This window comes from Lytechinus variegatus, chromosome 13 (genome assembly GCF_018143015.1).
Source record: "Lytechinus variegatus isolate NC3 chromosome 13, Lvar_3.0, whole genome shotgun sequence".
NCBI lineage: Eukaryota > Metazoa > Echinodermata > Echinoidea > Temnopleuroida > Toxopneustidae > Lytechinus > Lytechinus variegatus.
The window spans coordinates 24,390,192-24,410,515 of NC_054752.1; the positions used below are offsets into that span (position 1 = coordinate 24,390,192).

At 37.2% G+C, this 20,324-nt stretch overlaps 1 protein-coding gene across 1 annotated transcript in view; it reads right to left on the minus strand.

Moving 5' to 3' along the window:
• Positions 1-8,235, minus strand: part of LOC121426153 (vascular endothelial growth factor receptor 1-like) — a 64,690-nt gene extending 56,455 nt beyond the window's left edge. Inside the window, exon 1 of the mRNA XM_041622334.1 lies at positions 7,607-8,235. Coding sequence (XP_041478268.1) covers positions 7,607-8,012 — 406 coding nt within the window. The 5' untranslated portion in view covers positions 8,013-8,235. The remainder of the gene's footprint in view (positions 1-7,606) is intronic.
• Between the last annotated feature and the right edge of the window lie 12,089 nt (positions 8,236-20,324).

Genomic DNA, 20,324 nt, shown 5'->3' on the forward strand with positions numbered 1-20,324 from the left:
AGACACCAAACTCTCTTTGCTAGCCACGGTACAAAGTAAATCTAGTCTCACTTTTCAGACTCTTCAATGTGCACTACGCGAAATGCGAAAACCAAGTGTTTGTGCCTGCAGACCCCCTCCCATATATTGAGTGTTGATGCCCGTGTCGCGCACGGTGAAGAGTCGAGTTTGATTATAAAATGTATCGAAATGATAAAAATAATCCGCTCAAAAGTAATGATATAACAACTATCACACTAGTCAATCTAGATTATCTATAATGAGGATACAGTAACACCCCACCATATAAACTGTGCCAGTGAGATACTTTACCCATGAATAATGGACACGGAGTTTTACTATGGATTTTGTCCTTACTTGTTAATCGCATCGCATATCTAATTAATGACTACATGTATAAAGTGCAGATGTACAATAGACTCTAAAGTGTTAGTGAATGGGTATACATAGGTCAGTTTATTTGCCATTAAATATTTAATAGGGACGATATATGCATGTACATACATGTATCCTCCCCATACGAACTTCTACATATAAAAGTGGTGCGATGGAGTTTAATGGAATAATAATAGTCATATGATCATATCCCATATAAGTTTTATTGAAAAGTGACCTCGCTCTTGACATCAGAATTTAAAGACCTACATGTATTATTTCGTGAAATTAAATGCAAGCGGATATCTAAAATAACTTCCTTATTTTACATCAGATTTTTATGTACTTTTAAGGTCATACATGTACATGTATAAAACACGTTAATGTTAATGTTGCATTAAATTATTTTCGTTTGTCACTCATTACCACAAAGAAAATCAACTATGAAATATCCAGCCGCCATGTTTCCTGAACTGTGTCTTCATCAAGGTTAGCAGTGCATCCTGAAACTTTTTTCCCTATTGCATGCAAGCAGCAATACTATATCATCTTAAAGATCAAGTCCACCTCAGAAAAATGTTGATTTGAATCAACAGAGAAAAATCAGACAAGCACAATGCTGAAAATTTCATCAAAATCCGATGTAAAGTAAGAAAGGTATGACATTTCAAAATTTCTCTTATTTTTAACAAAATAGTTATATGAACGAGCCAGTTACATCCAAATGAGAGAGTCGATGATGTCACTCACTCACTATTTCTTTTGTTTTTTATTGTTTGAATTATGCAATATTTAAATTTTTACAAATTTGACGATTAGGACCTCCTTGCCTGAAGCACAAAATGTTAAAATAATGGAATTCCGTGTGTTCAGGGAGGAATTAAACTTCATTTCACATGACAATGACGAGAAAATAAAAATATTTCATATTTCATATTATAAAATACAAAAGAAATAGTGAGTGAGTGAGTGATGTCATCAGTTCCTCATTTGCATATCGACCAAGATGTGCATATAACTGTTTTGTGAAATGTTGCGAAATTTTATAATGCCATACATTGTTGTAATTTTCTTATTTTACATCCGATTTTGATGAAATCTTCAGTGTTTTGCTTGTTGAATTTTTCTCTTTTTATTCAAATCAAGTTTGTGTTGGGGTGGACTTGTCCTTTAACCAATGACCAAGTGTACTGGATATAGCACATTCCACCTCTCTGGGAGTAGTAAACCATAAACATGTCGGCCTATTCAGCTATATTGAGCTCGAACGATTTTAATTCTAAAAACGTCAGTTTTGTTTGGTTATATTTTATATACTTATCAAACAGCCATTCTGAAATGGCATCTGAGCATTAAGCCAAAGTTCTAGTTTACATGAACTAGGAAATCAGCACTTGTAGTGTCACTACATGTATACAAGCACTGTAAATGCTAATGCCATGGTCACATTTGTTCTACGGCGGCCGTACGGCGAGTCGAAAACAGCCGTTTTAGCATTTTTTGTCCAACTACATATAGGTGGTTTGAATCAAAAGTAATAAAACGGCTGTTTTCGACTCGCCGTACGGCCGCCGTAGAGCAAATGTGACCAAGGTATAAATTAGCACTTCATTTTTTTACAGTGTATGATGTAGCTTACATGTATAATGTCCGATATTGATGAGAAAATTTCAGCCATATTTATTTTTTCTCTTTTCATTGAAATCAACATGTAAATGAAAAAAATATTCAGTATGCAGTAATAATCGAAGCGAAAGAACCCCCAAGTCTGTGATTCATGGGATAAAACTTTAAAAAGGACACTAATTATTAAACGCAGGACAACGGTCACATGCACGCGTATAGGAAGAGATGTAGCTTAGGGTATAATGTAAACATCGTTTTGTACGGTGGTAATTTTCTTGATTTATTTGTGATTTTGAGTTGATAATGTTTTCATATTCTTAATACTTACTTATAAAAAGGTGCATGCACATGCACTCATAAATCACAATCTTAGATACAGCATTTCAGAAGTAACTCTTTGGAAATATCCACTTGTGATTGTGATTTTTGTGGTTGTGATATTCATGAAACAAAAGGTTTCATGAATAAACCATGATTAAATATCTCTTGATGAACATCATGAAAATGCGATGTAGGCCTACTTTTTATTTTCCTTTTGTTTAAAATATGTAAATAGAAAGTCCTTCATAAATCAAAGTATTGTAAACATTGCATCATTCATTCGATGCTCAGAACATTAATGATTTATTACTGGCTTGCAGGGCTATAATTACCACCTGGAACACAATAAAATAATGATGATGAATTTCATTTTTCATTATAAACATCATTACCATTTATTATCAGTGATGGAGGAGGCTATGGTACTGTACATGAACATCATGAATGTACATGTACATGATTATGTCATTAACCAAAGTCCACCCATTCCTATACACCCGGCCCAGAAACCTTATTTGCATTTAACGTATTTCCGAGTTCCGATGGAGTCAAATTACATTTACAAACGAGCATTTACGAAGGTCAGAATTTCAGAAACACGTGGGCGGCGCGAGATTGTTTTGGATGGGGGGGGGGGTGAAGACGACCTAAATACATGTACATGTATGACGTCATATTTTTTCTCAGCTTAAAGAACAAGTCCACCCCAACAAAAACTTGATTTAAATAAAAAGAGAAAATTTCAACAAGCATAATCACTGAAGATTTAATCAAAATCGGATGTCAAATAAGAAAGTTATGACATTTTAAATTTTCGCTTCATTTCACAAAACAGTTATATGCACATCTCGGTCGGTATGCAAATGAGGGAACTGATGACATCACACAATCACTATTTCTTTTATATTTTATTATATGAAATATGAAATATTTTTATTTTCTCATCATTGTCATGTGAAATGAAGTTTCATTCCTCCCTGAAAACGTGCAATTCCATTATTTTAATATTTTGTGCTTCAGGCAAGGGGGTCCTAATCATCAAATTCGTAAAAAATGAAATATTGTATAATTCAAACAATAAAAAACAAAAGAAATAGAGAGTGAATGACATCATCAACTCTCTCATTTGGATGTAACTGGCTCGTTCATATAACTATTTTGTTAAAAATAAGCGAAACTTTGACATGTTTGAAGTGTCACTTTGATATTTTACATCCGATTTTGATGAAATTTTCAGCATTGTGCTTGTCTGATTTTTCTCTATTGATTCAAATCAACATTTTTCTGAGGTGGACTTGACCTTTAATACACACATAGGGCCTATAGAGTTACACGACTTACATTTACAATGTAGGCAGCTCCTTATTTTACTATTTTTGCTTCTGTCTTTCCGGTCCACATACCCTCTATAATGGGCAATTGCCAATTCGTCTACTGCCAATTCGTCCGCCAATTCGTCACCACATGGTCTACTTTCATTCATTTAGTCCAATGCCATTCTGTCCATCACCATTTTGCCTACATGTATAACCATTTCGTCTGATAACCAGTTGGTCTAATATCCATTTGATTTCATTTATTTTGCACAATTAACACCTAAATGTACATGTACATTGTAGTCCAATTAATATAGACGGAATTGTGCATGTGTATGGACTACATGTAAATGGCGCTGGACCAACTGGTTGTTATACGAAATGGCTTTTAGACCATGCATGCCATGTCTAGTGGACTAACTGATGGTAGACCACATAATTGATATAAGACGAATTGGAAAATAAACAGCTAAGCGTACATGTTCATGTACATGTAAACAAAGAAGCTGCTACTTGTACATGTATTTTGTACACTTTTTTTTAGCCTAATTCATCACAGTCATGAAGAGTTTGGTTGCAACAGGGGTTAGGTCCACTTAGGACCATTCCGAGAAATATCATGTTGTTTATTCTCACTTATTGTAATATTCTTATGAGAAACTAAATTGTCATGATGTACTTCCCTACATGTATCATGTGAACATAAAATTGGGTATAAAAGAAATCTACCTGTCTTTAATTTTCTTTCTATATATTTTTTTTTTCAAAAATTATCATTGTGGACCTAACCCCTTTTGCAAGCAAACTGTAATGAATCCAATCTCTTTTGAATTAGAAAGTGGTTTTTCTTTGCCACTTTTATTCATGTTTTATTGTGAATTTCAAATTGTCTTTGGTATCATTAGAGCGACTAAAAATCTATAGGTTTTGAGATAGAAAATGATAAAATTCATGAAAAATGAATCTAATTCATTTTGACAAATGAGCTCTTCAGAAGAGTTTGTTGCAAAAGCGGTTAGGTCCACTCCAAGAAATTCATTTTTTCTCCCATATTGCAATATTCTTATGCGAAACTAAATTGCCATGATACCCTACATGTACCACGTGAACATAACATAGGGTACAAAAAATCTACCTGTCTTCATATCTTTTTAAATATTTTTTTCCAAAAAAAATTATTTGTGGACCTATCACCCCTTTTGCAACCAAACTGAAATAAACCTATAACCCCTTTTGAAAAAGGTGATTTTTCTTTGCCATTTTTGTTCACTCCTTAATGGGAATTTTTAATTTTCTTTGGTATCATCTCATAATGAGCTACTAAAATCTATACATTGAGACAAAAAAATTTTTCAAATTTGATAAAATAATGGACCAAACCCCCTTTGCAACTGAGTTCTTCAGATCACGTACAGGTTAGGGGAATTGAGACAACAAAAATCAAATTTTATTTAAAAAAAAAATGGACCAAATCCCTTTTGCAACTGAGCTCTTCAGATCACGTACATGTATACTGTACAAGTTAGGGGTACATACATGTACATGATGGTATATACATCAATGTGGGTTGAGGTGCAATAGGGCCAGACACCAATGCACATTTCTGCTTTTACAAATACAATTACAAACTACATGTATCTCACGACAATACTCTCCTGATTTAAAGTTTGTTTTGTGTTTGAACATTCATAATTTTTGTTTGTTTTGTGAGTCAGTGTGCATGAACAGTGCAATGCCAAAACCCACGAATTCTACTTCATGTATTTATAATATAACTGACACTTCATTTGCATTCCATTGCCTTTTTAATGAATGATTTAACGGTCCATGTATTCCGAACCCGTTATCCAATTAACTTAAGCAGAGTTGGTCATGAATTATCGATGTCCTTTAAACTCCTCTGGGATTTATACAACTCGGGGAAAACCGGTCACCTCTCAAGCAACCATTGCTAATTTTCGTTATGGAAGCCCCCCTTTTGGGCCTGGGGAAAGAGTGCGCGTCGCGAAGGTTAGTGACCTTTATTACAAATTAAGATACATGAAAATATCTATGTAAAAATGAAAGGTTAACCAATGCAAATGTCTGACTTACAAGATAGTAGGGGAAGGCGGGGTAAGTTGTGACACTTTTTGCATTTTGCATGTTAAAATTGATATGACTAGTACTATTGTAGAAATAAGTACCTTGCCTTTAAATTTGATTCTTGGGAAATGTTTTTCACCTACATATAACTTTCTACCCCCACACTGAAAGTCATCGTGACCTTTGAAAAAACCGATGTCAAATGGCTCAACTTGCCCCATATATGGGGTAAGTTGTGCCACCGTCTGGGGTAAGTTGAGCCACAAAAAACTACGTACAAAATGTATGGGGGGAGAACCAGCATGTCAATTTTTTGTTTAAAGTCTTTTCACTTGCTAATTCTCTATAAATACTAACGTCCTTTAAAAGGAAAAGAGCAGTCATGTAAATTTGCTCCTTTCAGCCTGCATTTCAATCGATTTTTATCGTTTGTTTGTTTTTTAAGATACATTACCATAAGAATTACCATGGCTCAACTTGCCCCATGCTGTTTGGCTCAACTTACCCCAGTCCGAACTTAGTGCGATAATTTTGTATCCACACATTTATTATGCATCCATCATATAAAAGACTATAACAAGAATGAAGATCCATACCTGGACTAACAATGTTGTTATCATGTTTTTACTATATTTAAAGACGTGTGTGTGTATAAAGCACTTATCTATTTCACACTCTTTTTTTTACTTTTTTGGCTGAAATTCATACTTTTCCCTCTAAAAAACTACTTTTTGTTTCAAAGTGGAAAACAATGTGGTGGGGTTAGGGGTTATGCTATGGGTCATCAATACATGACACCACCACAACGTCTGACTCATTCATTATTGGCCTGGGGCTGGTGGCTCAACTTGCCCCTATGCTCAACTTACCCCGCCTTCCCCTACATGTATTTATGACGAATGATATAGGAAAATGGAACCATTAATACCGGTTAAATTGTATAAAACACACAATTCAAAATATGAGATCATTGATAGTTCGAGAAAAAAAATATAAAAAAACAATAAATTGAGTAATTGAATGTTGATATCACTATTGCTATTGTCGTGAAAACCCTCCGAATGACAATGCGCCAAAGATGTAAAGTTTGTTGCTTGAACTGTATTTTTTGTTAAATCTATCTGTAGATCACAGGGAAGCGTTTCATCAACATTTTCGTCCGACAAGTTGTCAGATCTGACAACTTTCCCTGATTTTGATTGGCTGAGAACTTACTGTTAGTAACTGTCGGATAAAACGTCCGACACGTCCCTTCATGAAACGCAGCTCCCCTGCATGGTCTCATGATATGGTGAACGAAGAATTTGTACCATAAAATAAAACAATTCCGGCGCACTTCTTCTAGACCCTATGCTGTTGTCCCCCCCCCCTTCTTTTTTTTAATGGGGGGCGGGGTCTGACTTCTGTTCTGGGGGCTTAGGAGATAGATGTACATGTATGACGTTGGTAATTTAAGAAAAATCACGTTCGAGTTTTTTTTTCGGAAATTTTTACGCGTCCTGCCCCCCCCCCCCCTCCGAAGAAAAACCTGCGTACGACCTTGATAATCATGTAGAAAGGACCTCTTGAGAACATGAAACGAGGATTACATGTAGTACAAATTTATGTGGATGGAATAAATTATGTATATCATCGGCTTAATTATCTGTTCGTCATTTCCCAATTCTCACTTAGGCCCATCACTCAGAGAAAAAGTATATGCCCATCACTCAGAGAAAAAGTATATGCCCATGTATTATTGAAAAATATATAGTTTGTACTATACAGCAACCAAACTTTTTTAACATTCAATCCATAGAGCAATTCAAACACTGTGACACGCGTACACTTCACTCTAAAATGAAAACTTTTTTCATAAAGTTGAAAATATACAAATTACTTACCAAAGGCAAAACTGGCAAGAAGTAGCAAACTCCATAATAAATTCACCATGGCAACACCCGACCGTCCCAATAAACGTGATATATTCCTCTGCTCCCCAGAACACGAAAGAGTAAATCCACTTCCACCACCGATACACCGGAGTGATCCCCCGCAACTCCCCCGTACCTCACTGGTACCACTGGTAGTCCGTGCTCCATATCCGGAGTTATCTATTTCTGTGTTGTGTTTATATCGTTTCTTCCGCATTTGTCTGGATGTACAAGTCCCGTGTCCTTGGGTGCAACAGTTTACTTTATGAAATGGCCTAAGAGTTACGTCTAGTACTGCATTATTAATCCTTATAATCCGAAATGTGTTATTTAAGTGTCTGTGGCAGCAGTAAGGGCGATCATATTCCGAACTCATTTTCGCGCTTTATGATTTATGACTTCGCCGTCGTCTGCACGGCATGTTTCGATTCGACTCTTTGCTTTTGTGGCCTTTTTTTTTCTTTTTGCAGCTTTCTGTTTAGTGTTCCTCGCACCTTGTGTGTGTGCGTTTGTGTGTGCAAATGCGGATGTAAATGTGCTTGTATTGATCGCGAGCCGTACAGTGTGACACACTTCTCTCTCTCTCCTTCTCTCTCTGGTCTGTCATCCGTGAGATAATCGGATCAGTCACTTCTAACTAAAACGGTGGGTAATACGGTAATACAATTTCTGATGATCTCTACAGAGCTATACCGCCCTCTGTCGTCATAGAATTTCCGCATCAATAACTTGGAATTGAAAGAACAAAATGATACAATATTCTATCATTAATTTGTCAAGTTTGTCATTTCAATAAGTGTGGGTTGTTGTAATTGTTTTTAGTATTATGAGTGGATAAAACAACATTGGTTTACGGGGGATGATGAATCTCCCGCGCTGGATATTCATTTTACTCAGACTCGGATGTTTTATCCTGCCAAGTAAGGTTTGGGGTATGTTGGGGTATGTTGCCATGTCGACTTCTAAAAAGTTACATGTTGTCATGCCGACTCAAGGTATCTTGCCAATTCTATTTCTAGAAATGTTCAAGTACACACCTCGTTACCAATAATGCATATAGCATTTCCATTTTGAAAGCAGGATAAAAGAGCAATGTAGATTAAATGCCTTGCTCACGGGCATAGGTGCCGCGGCCTGGGATCGAACCCCGGACTTTCCATGTATAGCCAGGCGCACAGCACACTGGGGATCAGTTTCTTGCTGAAGGGAATTACGCCATGGCTGGGATTCGAACCCACGACCCTCTGTTTCAAAGTCCGAAGAATAATCCACTGGGCCACAACGCTAAATTAAATATCTCGTCAAGTTCAGATAAAATGTGTTAATCTGAATTAACTGGCAAATATGGTGACCCATTCCGTCGCAATCTTGGAACACTCATAATCTTCTATACCCATTACCCCCCCCCCCCCGAAAAAGCGGATTCGTAATATATCGCGAGTAGTGAATTTTATTTATGTATCTATTATATCTATACATTGTGACACATATCACCAATTTGGTGGTCTTCCATGTGGCCCTTTTAACAAAGAACAACAAATAATATTAATAATGATGATATTATAGGGAAGAAATTAACAAGATATAATACAGTAATGAATAATATGTACAGGCACAAAATATATGTAAACATGTTGTTAAAAACAATATCGGTATCCTCGGAAATTATGTTTATTTGATAATCAACTTTGATAATTTTAATCAAATTTGTGGATTTAGATTTTGAAGGTAGAGCTTAAAATAACTTAACAATAAATTAGAACTAAAAAGAAATTACCAAATATGAAAAGCAAGAGAATGATTACCAGTCAAGACTGATAATGATTTCTAAAGGATTGGTGATTTATACATGTAATTTGTTAAAATGGAGCATCCCACTAAAAAGCAAGTATTGAGGGCTCCTCAAAATATGACAAATGAGAAATAAATTGTATATATACAAATCAAAATATAAACCACGACCGTCGTCAGATATGCTTACATCCTTTGAATTAATATTGCATGCCTCCTTCCATTTTCATCATTGCTCGGTGGCCAGTTAACCACTGGAATGGAAAGATCACAGGTTCTGCCCCATGCAATCACTAATCGATCGAACCATTATATAATTCTATACACCAACAGAATATATCACAGGTGATGATTAGTACCCATGTCTTGTAACGAAAGCGTCGTGTGATGATCATGATGAACGAAATTTAATTCCATAAAAACGTTAACTCAACATGTTTTTCTTATAATATGTCTTCACCGCGACCCCGCAGTATCCATCACATACAAAAACGTGTCTTACATGATTGTCTTCACTCCTACACCAGTCAGCAATTGGGGAAAAACTTGTGATTTTACCATGGCAACACAGTACCTATCACACTTCGAAATTTGCCTTGTCGGTCTTTACCTTGACGTTACATCCCCCCCCCCCCCCCCTCTGCGGCCCCGCTTTCATTTCTTAAAGCCACCGCACACCTTACGACTGTTCGCGATCAGATTTTGGAACAAATCGCATTTTGCTCATTCTGAAAATTTGAATGGAACATATCATTTTATTTTAGGTTACATTTAATTGAAAGAATACTAATATAATTATTTTTGTAAGATTGTAAGCCTTTATTTTGGAGTAAATGCCAAATTCGTTTCAAATCGTAGTCAATCGTACGACTGCTATGACGTCATTACGACTAGATATCAAATTTGCTTTTATTATAGGAAGGATGGTATAGCATAGTCACAGATTTGAACATGGGTATTTGTACGATGATTTCGAACATTACACAGTAAGATATTCCAAGTCTCAATATCAGCATCAAATTCTATTACGTTTTATTCCAAAATTGAGTCGCAGACCAAGGTGTGCGATCGCCTTTAATCGTATGAAGTCCGACCTTGCCGTCTCCCGAACCGGATTTGGGTGCGCTTCAAGAGCATTTAGCCATTTATAGGCATTATACGCCTTACGGAAGTGCAGAATTCAAATTGTATCAGTGACAAGCTACGTGTAACAGGTTGTCTAGTCACATTTCTTGATGTATTCCAGTCAGAAATAATTGTCTCCTAGTTAAATCATGGAGCCATTAGCATGGAGCTATTAGCTCCATGCCTATAGTAAAATAGGCCTAATTTTCGTTGCAGCCAGCTGCCCCTTTCATATTTGACGGATTTGTTTTAAGAGTACATGCAATGAATTATGTGTACTCTAATTTTCAAAGATTTGAATCCAGATTAGCCGTGACTTGTGACCAGACGAATTTTGGATTCATTATTAATCTCAAAGATTAACTTTTTTAATCTCAAGATTTTTTCAATTATTAAAAAACATAACATTCGGCTGGCCACTATTCGCAGCAGATCTGGGTTTATTTCAAATACATGAGATTTAGAGCGTGACAGAGCCTTTATGGATAATTTCAAAGCCGCGCCACGTATAGTATTAACCCCTCCCCCATTTAGTTAATCAAAATAATGGCATCATCTTCACATTCACGCTCGTCAGTCAAGTGGATCAAGTCAAGCGGTACGTCCTGGAGTTTTTGAAGCAAGTATTATGAGAAATGAAAAGCGAAAACGCGGGAATTCTAATAATCAGAACCCGTGATACTATGGAAGCTTAAAAGTGCCACCGAGATGTTGAGATAATTATCTCGGGAAGTCGACATCTTGATAGCAAAAGATAAGATGACGAGATCCTGGATCTCATCATGTCGACATCTTTTAGAAGAGATGATGAGATGACAAGATCCCGGATCTCATCATGTCAACATCTTTTCGAAGAGATGTTGAGATGACAAGATCCCGGATCTCATCATGTTGACATCTTTTAGAAGAGATGATGAGATGACAAGATCCTGGATCTCATCATGTTGACATCTTTTGGAAGAGATGATGAGATGAAAATATCCTGGATCTCATCATGTTGACATCTTTTGGAAGAGATGATGAGATGACAAGATCCCGGATCTCATCATGTTGACATCTTGTAGAAGAGATGATGAGATGACAAGATCCTGGATCTCATCATGTTGACATCTTGTAGAAGAGATGATGAGATGACAAGATCCTGGATCTCATCATGTCAACATCTTTAGAAGAGATGTTGAGATGACAAGATCATCTCATCATCTCATCATCTCTTCTACAAGATGTCAACATGATGAGATCCAGGATCTTGTCATCTCATCATCTCTTCCAAAAGATGTCAACATGATGAGATCCAGGATCTTGTCATCTCATCATCTCTTCTACAAGATGTCAACATGATGAGATCCGGGATCTTGACATCTCATCATCTCTTCTAAAAGATGTCAACATGATGAGATCCGGGATCTTGTCATCTCATCATCTCTTCTAAAAGATGTTGACATGATGAGATCCGGGATCTTGTCATCTCATCATCTCTTCTAAAAGATGTCGACATGATGAGATCCAGGATCTCGTCATCTTATCTTTTGCTATCAAGATGTCGACTTCCCGAGATAATTATCTCAACATCTCGGTGGCACTTTTAATCTTCCATATGATACCCCTCCTAACATAAAATATTTAATGTGAAGTTTGAGGGAAATAGTACAATCGTACCAAAGCGCTTTACAAATCGACTGCGCCCCTCTTTCATTTTATGTTTTCTAAAGCAATTTGGATTGTTCAAGGTCAAGTTCACCACAACAGAAATGATTTTGATATAAATAAAACAATTAGATAAGCGTTGATATGGAGCGTTGTGACCCAGGGGTATTACTCCGGACTCTGAAACAGAGGGTCGTGGTTCAAATCTCAGCCATGGGCTAATTTCCATCTGCTAGAAATTGATCCACAATGCGCTGCACCTGTTTGCACTGGAATCTATATAACTAAGCCTAGCAGGGGGTAATAAAGGAGCGGCTAGTGCACCTAAGGTAAATAATTATGTGCGAAATAAAACCTTTCTTACAATTGTTTTATTATCATTATCATTATTATTATCTTATCATTATTATTATCATTATTATTATGAGCAAAAGTTGGGTGTCAAAATAAGCCAATTTCATAAAATTTTAGCATTTCGCTGATTTTTACCCAATCTTGACAATTCACAGTGATATGCGAATAAGAGAGTCGATCGTGTCAGCCACCCACTATTTCTTTTGTATTTTATTATATGAATGTATAAATATTTATAATTTTCAGATTTGACTGTTTGGAAACTCTTCATCAAATCAATTAACGACACAACAATTGCAATTTTACAAGGTAAGGAGGAATCAAACTCTTTTCTCATTTATTATTATTTCGGACATATATTTGAAATTATCTTTATATTTCATGGACTTCCCTTTTAAATGTTTGGCTGGTTAAACCATGTACATACTGACATGAACTTTAAATTATACACTGATTGCATTTTTAATTAGCCTATATCATTTTTGCGGAGTAAAGATTGGTAATTATAAATTGCATTGTGCAGGATGAGATATACGATAACGTTGGGATGTTGCAGACGGTTTAATGACGATATGTCTTAAAACATAAAACTGAAATCACATACCCCCCTTTTTAAATCGGATTTTTGTTTCCAAATCGTGACAAGTAGTTGTAATTTAATCTAAAATTGGAAATTCGAGTATACCATCACATAACTATCATTACGGACATTGAAGAGAAGAGTACGATAATGTTTTCGAAGAACTCACGTAACGAGGTATTCCTTCTAGTTTATGGCTGAGATATATATATTTTTTTAATTACAATGCAGGTACGCGTTGAAATATTTTCAACTTTGACTTAGTTTCTCTTTCATCTCTATGTATACCTGGTACAAAAATTCACTTCTTTATCAAAATCATACGGAATATGATTATTTATTAGGGTTTTTTTCAGTCCACCATATACACTGGCGATGCAGGGACGGCACCAGAATGTTTCAGGAAGGGGGGGGGGGGTGGCAAGAGGACCTAACTCTGACGACATATATATTTTATACTTCATTGAATAATAGGGGGGTTATGGAGTTTCACAGTCCAAACCTCCGTTTTTATACTTTTCCTCTTCCTTTCTTGCCTTATAAAATGTCCTCCTCCTTTTAATTTTTACTATTTAGCTAAAGATATGGGGCGATCACCCCCCCCCCCCCGGTGGCGTTGTCCTAAGTCCCATGAAATATCTTATCGAAAATACAACATATTTGGCTACTTCACCCGTCAAAATATTGTGCTTGGTTTTCACTGCATGCGCTACTGTAGTTTCTTCGCGATTTGCGAGAGATCGTAGCGAGCGATTAAAAATGTGCAACTTTTATTGGACAAGTAAAATACCTCAACACAGGCCCCATCTGTCTATCATAACGCTGTACTATACCTCATTTGATGGATGAGAACATGAATTCGTTTTTATTGGTAATACTCAACGAGCTTGATCTTCACGCTCGTGGCAATTGTGTAGAGTAGAAGCCATTATATAATTTGTCATTTTTTATCGCCATAAAGTTTTTTTTTTTCAAATGCAAGTCAATCCATTTGGTTCAATAGATTGATACGTTCAAAATCCAAATGTATATATACATATATATCTTATGTTTCTATAATGATTTATTCAATCCACCATTACATGTACCTGGTTGCATAATATTCGAAGAATTAGTTTATACTATATTTAAAAAAACACGAAACATTTAAATCACTGCTTAAAAATTAACACTTTGATTCTCATGCTATTTTAGACCCCCCTCGTGCAGTTTTGCTGAACTGTGATTAGATTTGTTATTTTGAATCAATCATCAGCAGGCCTATATATCATTCATTTTCTTTAAAAAACATACTCATACAGGCACAATTGCAAGAAATGAAAATTAATTTTATAATGATGAACAAGAAAAGAAAAAAAAACTCATGCAAACACCAACTGACGCTAGTCTCCTGTGCAAACCCTTCACTCGAGTTTAGGGTGTGACTGTGCATGCAGCCTGCTCATGCCTTGTGTACTGAAGGACCTCACGCTCCAAGTTCTGGATGTGCTAGTCTTTGCGTGGAGACAAACTTGTTGATCAAAGTGTCAATCAGGGTCTGTGCCTGCAGACTTAACTAACGCAGGCTAGATTTTTTTCTCCTTTTTTTTTTTGGGGGGGGCGGGGGGCTGGGCCTCCAATACTAGCAATAATACCCATAATAGCATACGCCGTTGCCCTCTCCGACAAAAAATAAAAATTCAAGGGGGCAAGTCCCCTGCCCCCTCCTTTGCTGTCGATGCTCTTACATACATCTATGACCATAGCAAGGACTCCAATATCTATTCTCCAGGGAATGGAAGTGAAAAGCGCATCCATTCATCCATCCATCCATTCACGGATTTTGGAGTTCCCTATTAAATAACGGCTTTTCGGCATATCCGCCAGCGATATCAGACGCTCTTCGTCCATTATCCAAATGATGTATTATTCCCCCGGTGGTAGATTCACTGGATTGGGGTCATTCGATATTGCCCAAGGCTAATTATTGCTGCCACTCAGATCTAAAAACGACGGACATTACTGACAAAAAAATCCCCCCCCCCCCCACGCACGTGCGCAAGGCATATACCTGTTTTCTGAGTGTGGGGTTAATTTTTCTATAAGACAGAAATATATATATTGTTTTATTATTGTAAGACGCACGTATAGGGGGTAGATAGATAGAGAAAGTGAGGAAGAGAGAGAGGGTTGGGTGGATGGGGCATGATTTTCTTGTAGATTTATTTTTGTGAAATTATTCTGTCTGCCCGAATCCTGTTGAGTTTGGGGTTTCCCCCTTGTCATATTTCATTGAACAGGTGAATGAGAATTTCAGCAAGGACCAATTTCTTTGAAGAGCGTGTTGTTGATATCCCTGCAACATGTGCAAGGTCAGTCAAGTGCGCTTCAATTCGGACAAGGTAAGGAAAATATTTTCAACACCTCTTTTTTTCTTTATAAGTTGTTTTGGAGATTTTTTGCGTGATTTCTGAAGCATGTCAAGTGAGATACTACTTATAAATAGTCTTACGCAATTTTGATAAACCGTCAGGATATAATACTTAATTTTACCCCCCCCCCCGGGGGGGGGGGAGGCACTTACATTGACGAGTGGATACCATGCGCGACCAAAAAACACGTAAAATGATGTCTTTTTCAAGATAGGGCACGTTACGTACGTAACGTGATAAGGGTGTCAAACACAAAAATATTGAAAAAATGGTATCCATTTCGTCAGGAAAAATACACGTGTTTAGGGTCAAATATGCGGGGATGATAAAACAAAATCAAATGTTTTGTAAAGGATGTCCTTTTGCCCCAACACTACGTGTTTGGAGTCCAATTTTCGCGAGTTGTGGAAGGTGGGACCGTACTACCAAATGATGTGTAAAGGTAAAACTGACGACCGACTGACCCGTGACATAACAATTAAAATATCTCTGTACTTGTTTAGGGGTTCATTTCAGGGATTACTTGCTATTGATTTGTTTCGAATGCTTGTTTAAGGGGTGCATTTTCAGAATATGGAAAATACATCGCTGTACTTGTTTAGGGGCTCAGTTCTGAGAATACTTGCCAATAGTATCAATACTTGTTAAGGGTAGGGTTTCACACGCCAATACTTGTTAAGGGGTGCATTTTCAGAATCTGGAAAATACATCGCTGTACTTGTTTAGGGGTTCAGTTCTGAGAATACTTGCCAAAAGTATTTGTTTCCAGTACTTGTTAAGGGTAGGGTTTCACGCGCCAATACTTGTTAAGGGGTGCATTTTCAGAATATGGAAAATACATCGCTGTACTTATTTAGGGGCTCAGTTCTGAGAATACTTGCCAATAGTATTTGTTTCCAGTACTTGTTAAGGGTAGGGTTTCACGCGCCAATACTTGTTAAGGGGTGCATTTTCAGAATATGGAAAATACATCGCTGTACTTGTTTAGGGGCTCAGTTCTGAGAATACTTGCCAATAGTATTTGTTTCCAGTACTTGTTAAGGGTAGGGTTTCACACGCCAATACTTGTTATGGGGTGCATTTTCAGAATATGGAAAATACGCGTTTAGGGTGCTTTTCCTGCAATGAGACCCCGTGGTCGCGCGTGGTATCCACTCGTCAATGGAAGTGCAACCCCCCCCCCGGGAATTTTCCCAAGGAGATATGTCTCCTTGATTTTACTACCCATTAATGTCACAATGGTTAGTGAGGAATCGCTCATAACAAGTATTGGCGTGCATTTTCAGAATATGGAAAATACGCGTTTAGAGTGCTTTTCCTGCAATGACACCCCGTGGTCGCGCATGGTATCCACTCGTCAATGGAAGTGCCCCCCCGGCCCCCGGAATTTTACCAAGGAGATATGTCTCCTTGATTTTACTACCCATTAAAGTGATTGGTTAACATTGGTTTGACTTTAAAAAATCTGAGCTAGAAGGTCACACTTGTCACCTGTGTCTGTGATATGTTACAAAAATGAAGCCCAGAAAAAATTGCGTTCGAAAATTATTATTTAGTGCTTCAAAATTGAAATATAAAGTGACCGGAAACACCATCTTAATTTCATCCCGTACACTTATGTGTACTATTCAGGTGTCTATAAGACGCCTATTTACAAAATCAGGGTTTGCCTTGTAGTTTAGCTTTTCATTCTCAATAATGGTTGTTTCAGGGTTTATTAGTTCTAATACATGGACTTGTACACATGTTTCATCTTGGTTTGAGAATTTTTTAAATCGGCTGCTCACAAAGTTAAACAATACCTTTAATGTCACAAAGATGAGTGAGGAATCGCTCACCTTCAAGCCCGGCTCGTCGCAATCGTAATAAAAATATTCACGGACGCAGAGGCCCCTTTCAAATATTCTGGGAAGCCTATCGCTTATTATGATCACTTCAAACCACGTCTTTCTCCTCCATGGTCAAACCAACACGACCCACACCCCTCTATTTTATTCTATCCTTTCTTTTTATTTTTCTTTATATTTTGTTATTTATTTTTCTTCATTCACTATGAAAAATCACAAGGGGTGATCGCCCCTTCCCCTGTGGCGGCGCCCCTGCCGAGGTAAGCCAAGGACGCCCCTTTTACCCCCCCCCCCACCGGGAGAGCATTTTATCAACATTTTTGTCTGAAAGGATGTTACAGATTTCACAACTTTACTTGAATTTGATTGGCTGACAAGCATTTTTTTACCATTTTTTTTTGGGGGGGGACTTGTCAGTTTGTGGATTTGTTGGATAAAACTTCCGACAAGTCCTTTAATGACAAGCTCCCCAGAATACCACATTCTCAATTTGCTGATGAAGCTAGCTAGGATGTGAACGTTGGGGAATGAAGGTGCCGAGGAGATTGCAACGGAAATCGACCAAGAGAACGGACTCGTCGGACATGGGATGATAATGAGGCGTTGCTTTATCATTACTGTCGGGAGCTCCATGCTGTCAGGATGGGGGCGGGCCACCTTTCCAAGCAGGCGCTGGGAAGGTGGAGGGGGGTATTAACACTAAAATATGGTATAACACTTTACGAAAAATGCTAAAAGTGGAACCACAGGACCGAACACATATTTTTAACTTTTTGAAATGAAACCTGATTTTATGATGGAATTCAGTGGACATGATATTCAGAAGATGGTATCATATTTCACCCTTTTATACACGCTTTCCACTTTTTCCTATTTTGTTTTGGCCCGGAAACATTTCAAGAACAGTGCCCCAATCCCCCCTCCATCTATTAGCCAGTGACACCCATCCATATTTTATATTTATATCCATATATCAAGATGATATTAAACTGGTCTAATCGATTGGACTGTGAAGTTACTATCCCAGCACACCAATTGGAGAGAAGAATGACGCCAAGATAGAGGGTAATCGATGCAATGAGACGAGATAAAGACAGAGAGTGTGTGGAGGGGAGGGGGAGGGGGGGGGGGGTGAAAGAAGGATGGATGGGAGAAGAACGGGAGAGGGAGACATATGGAAGAAGAAGAAGAAGAAGAAAAGGAGAAGAAGAAGGAGGAGCGAGGGTATAGGAGGAGAAGAAGAATAAGAAGAAAAAGAAGGAGGAGAAGAAGAAGAACTGAAGGAGAAGAAGAAGTAGTAGTAGTAGTAGTAGTAGTAGTAGTAGTAGTAGTAGTAGTAGCAGTATAGTAGTAGTAGTAGTAGTAGTAGTAGTAGTAGTAGTAGTAGTAGTAGTAGTAGTTGTTGTCGAAAAAGAAGAAGAAGATAATGAGAGGGTGGAAGATTAAAAGAACGAGACAGGGAATCGAGAAAAAAAATATGCGAACGCAATACTTTATTCCTTCTATTGTTATAGACTTATATAATTTCAGATTGTCTCCCGAACTGTGATACTACGAGTCAAAATAATGAAACAATCAAGTTTAGCACAAGTCATGGAGTATGTTATTGTAGTCCAGAGTTATTTGCGACATTTAAAGAAAAACATAACATTTTCACGGTGTGTATATTGTGATAAACCAAATCAAAGCAAAATCCAATACAATCGTGTTGCATGAGTTTGTCAGCTTTATGGCTTTAACTGCATGGAATCTTACGTTTAACAAGAGTTCCCCTATTCATATTACTTTATCATATATTTTATACATATTTTTTAGCGAAGATCACGGTATGTGTTTGGAACACACACAATAAAAAAGAAATAAATGGTAATATATTTTTGTCATTTTGGAAAAAAAGGAAAATTTTGGTCCCTAATGATTTATGGAATTGTATAAAAAAAAGAAAAAAAAGAAAAAAAATCCTTTTTACTTCAGTTGGTAAAACAAATGCACACCAGACCATATTCCTTAAATCGTAAATATAATGATGACTAACTCCCTGCTCATGCCACAGTATTCCCTGTTCATACATTATACTCCCAAAGGATCCTTTACTTTGGCTCAAGGTGTTAAAGCCCAACCATGATCACTGCATCCGGGGTATTTGAATAATTGATGAGTCTCTTGGAGCACTGACCGAGAAAGGTAATCTACTTGTACATCTCTAGATCTACCTCTATGCGAAGCAATGTAGAGGTAGATTAATTTACAGAGTCGATAAAACAGTGATCATGTCGTCTGCTTTCCGATCGAGCGGTCTTTTAAAATGACTATGCTCATGGGGGCCTCGGTGGAGGTATATATATTATCCCCATCCCGAGTCCAATGCTACATTAAGAAATGAGAGAAAATAATAGTAAGCAAAAGTGCGGATGTAAAGAGAGAAAGAGAGGGGATAACAAAACGAATGGAGGGGATGGAAAGGGTGAACGTGGGTGTCGGCTCTCACATAAATATAAAATTCTATATTTGTATGTAGGTGCCACGAGCCTAATTCCCGGAGGGGCCACTTACATTGACGAGTGGATACCATGCGCGACCAAAAAAACACGTAAAAATGATGTCTTTTTCACGATAGGGCACGTTACGTACGTAACGTGATAAGGGTGTCAAAAACACAAAAATAATGAAAAAAGGGTATCTATTTCGCTAGGAAAATTACGTGTTTAGGGTCGAATTTGCGGGGATGATAAAACAAAATTAAAATGTTTTTATAAAGGATGTCCTTTTTGCCCCAACACTTCGTGTTTAGAGTCCGATTTGCGCGAGGTGTAGAAGATGGGGTCGTACTAAACCAAATAAGGTAAAGCCGACGACCGAAGGACCCGTAACAATAAAACATTCCTGTACTTGTTTAGGGGTTCATTTCAGGGAATATTTGCCAAGAGTATATC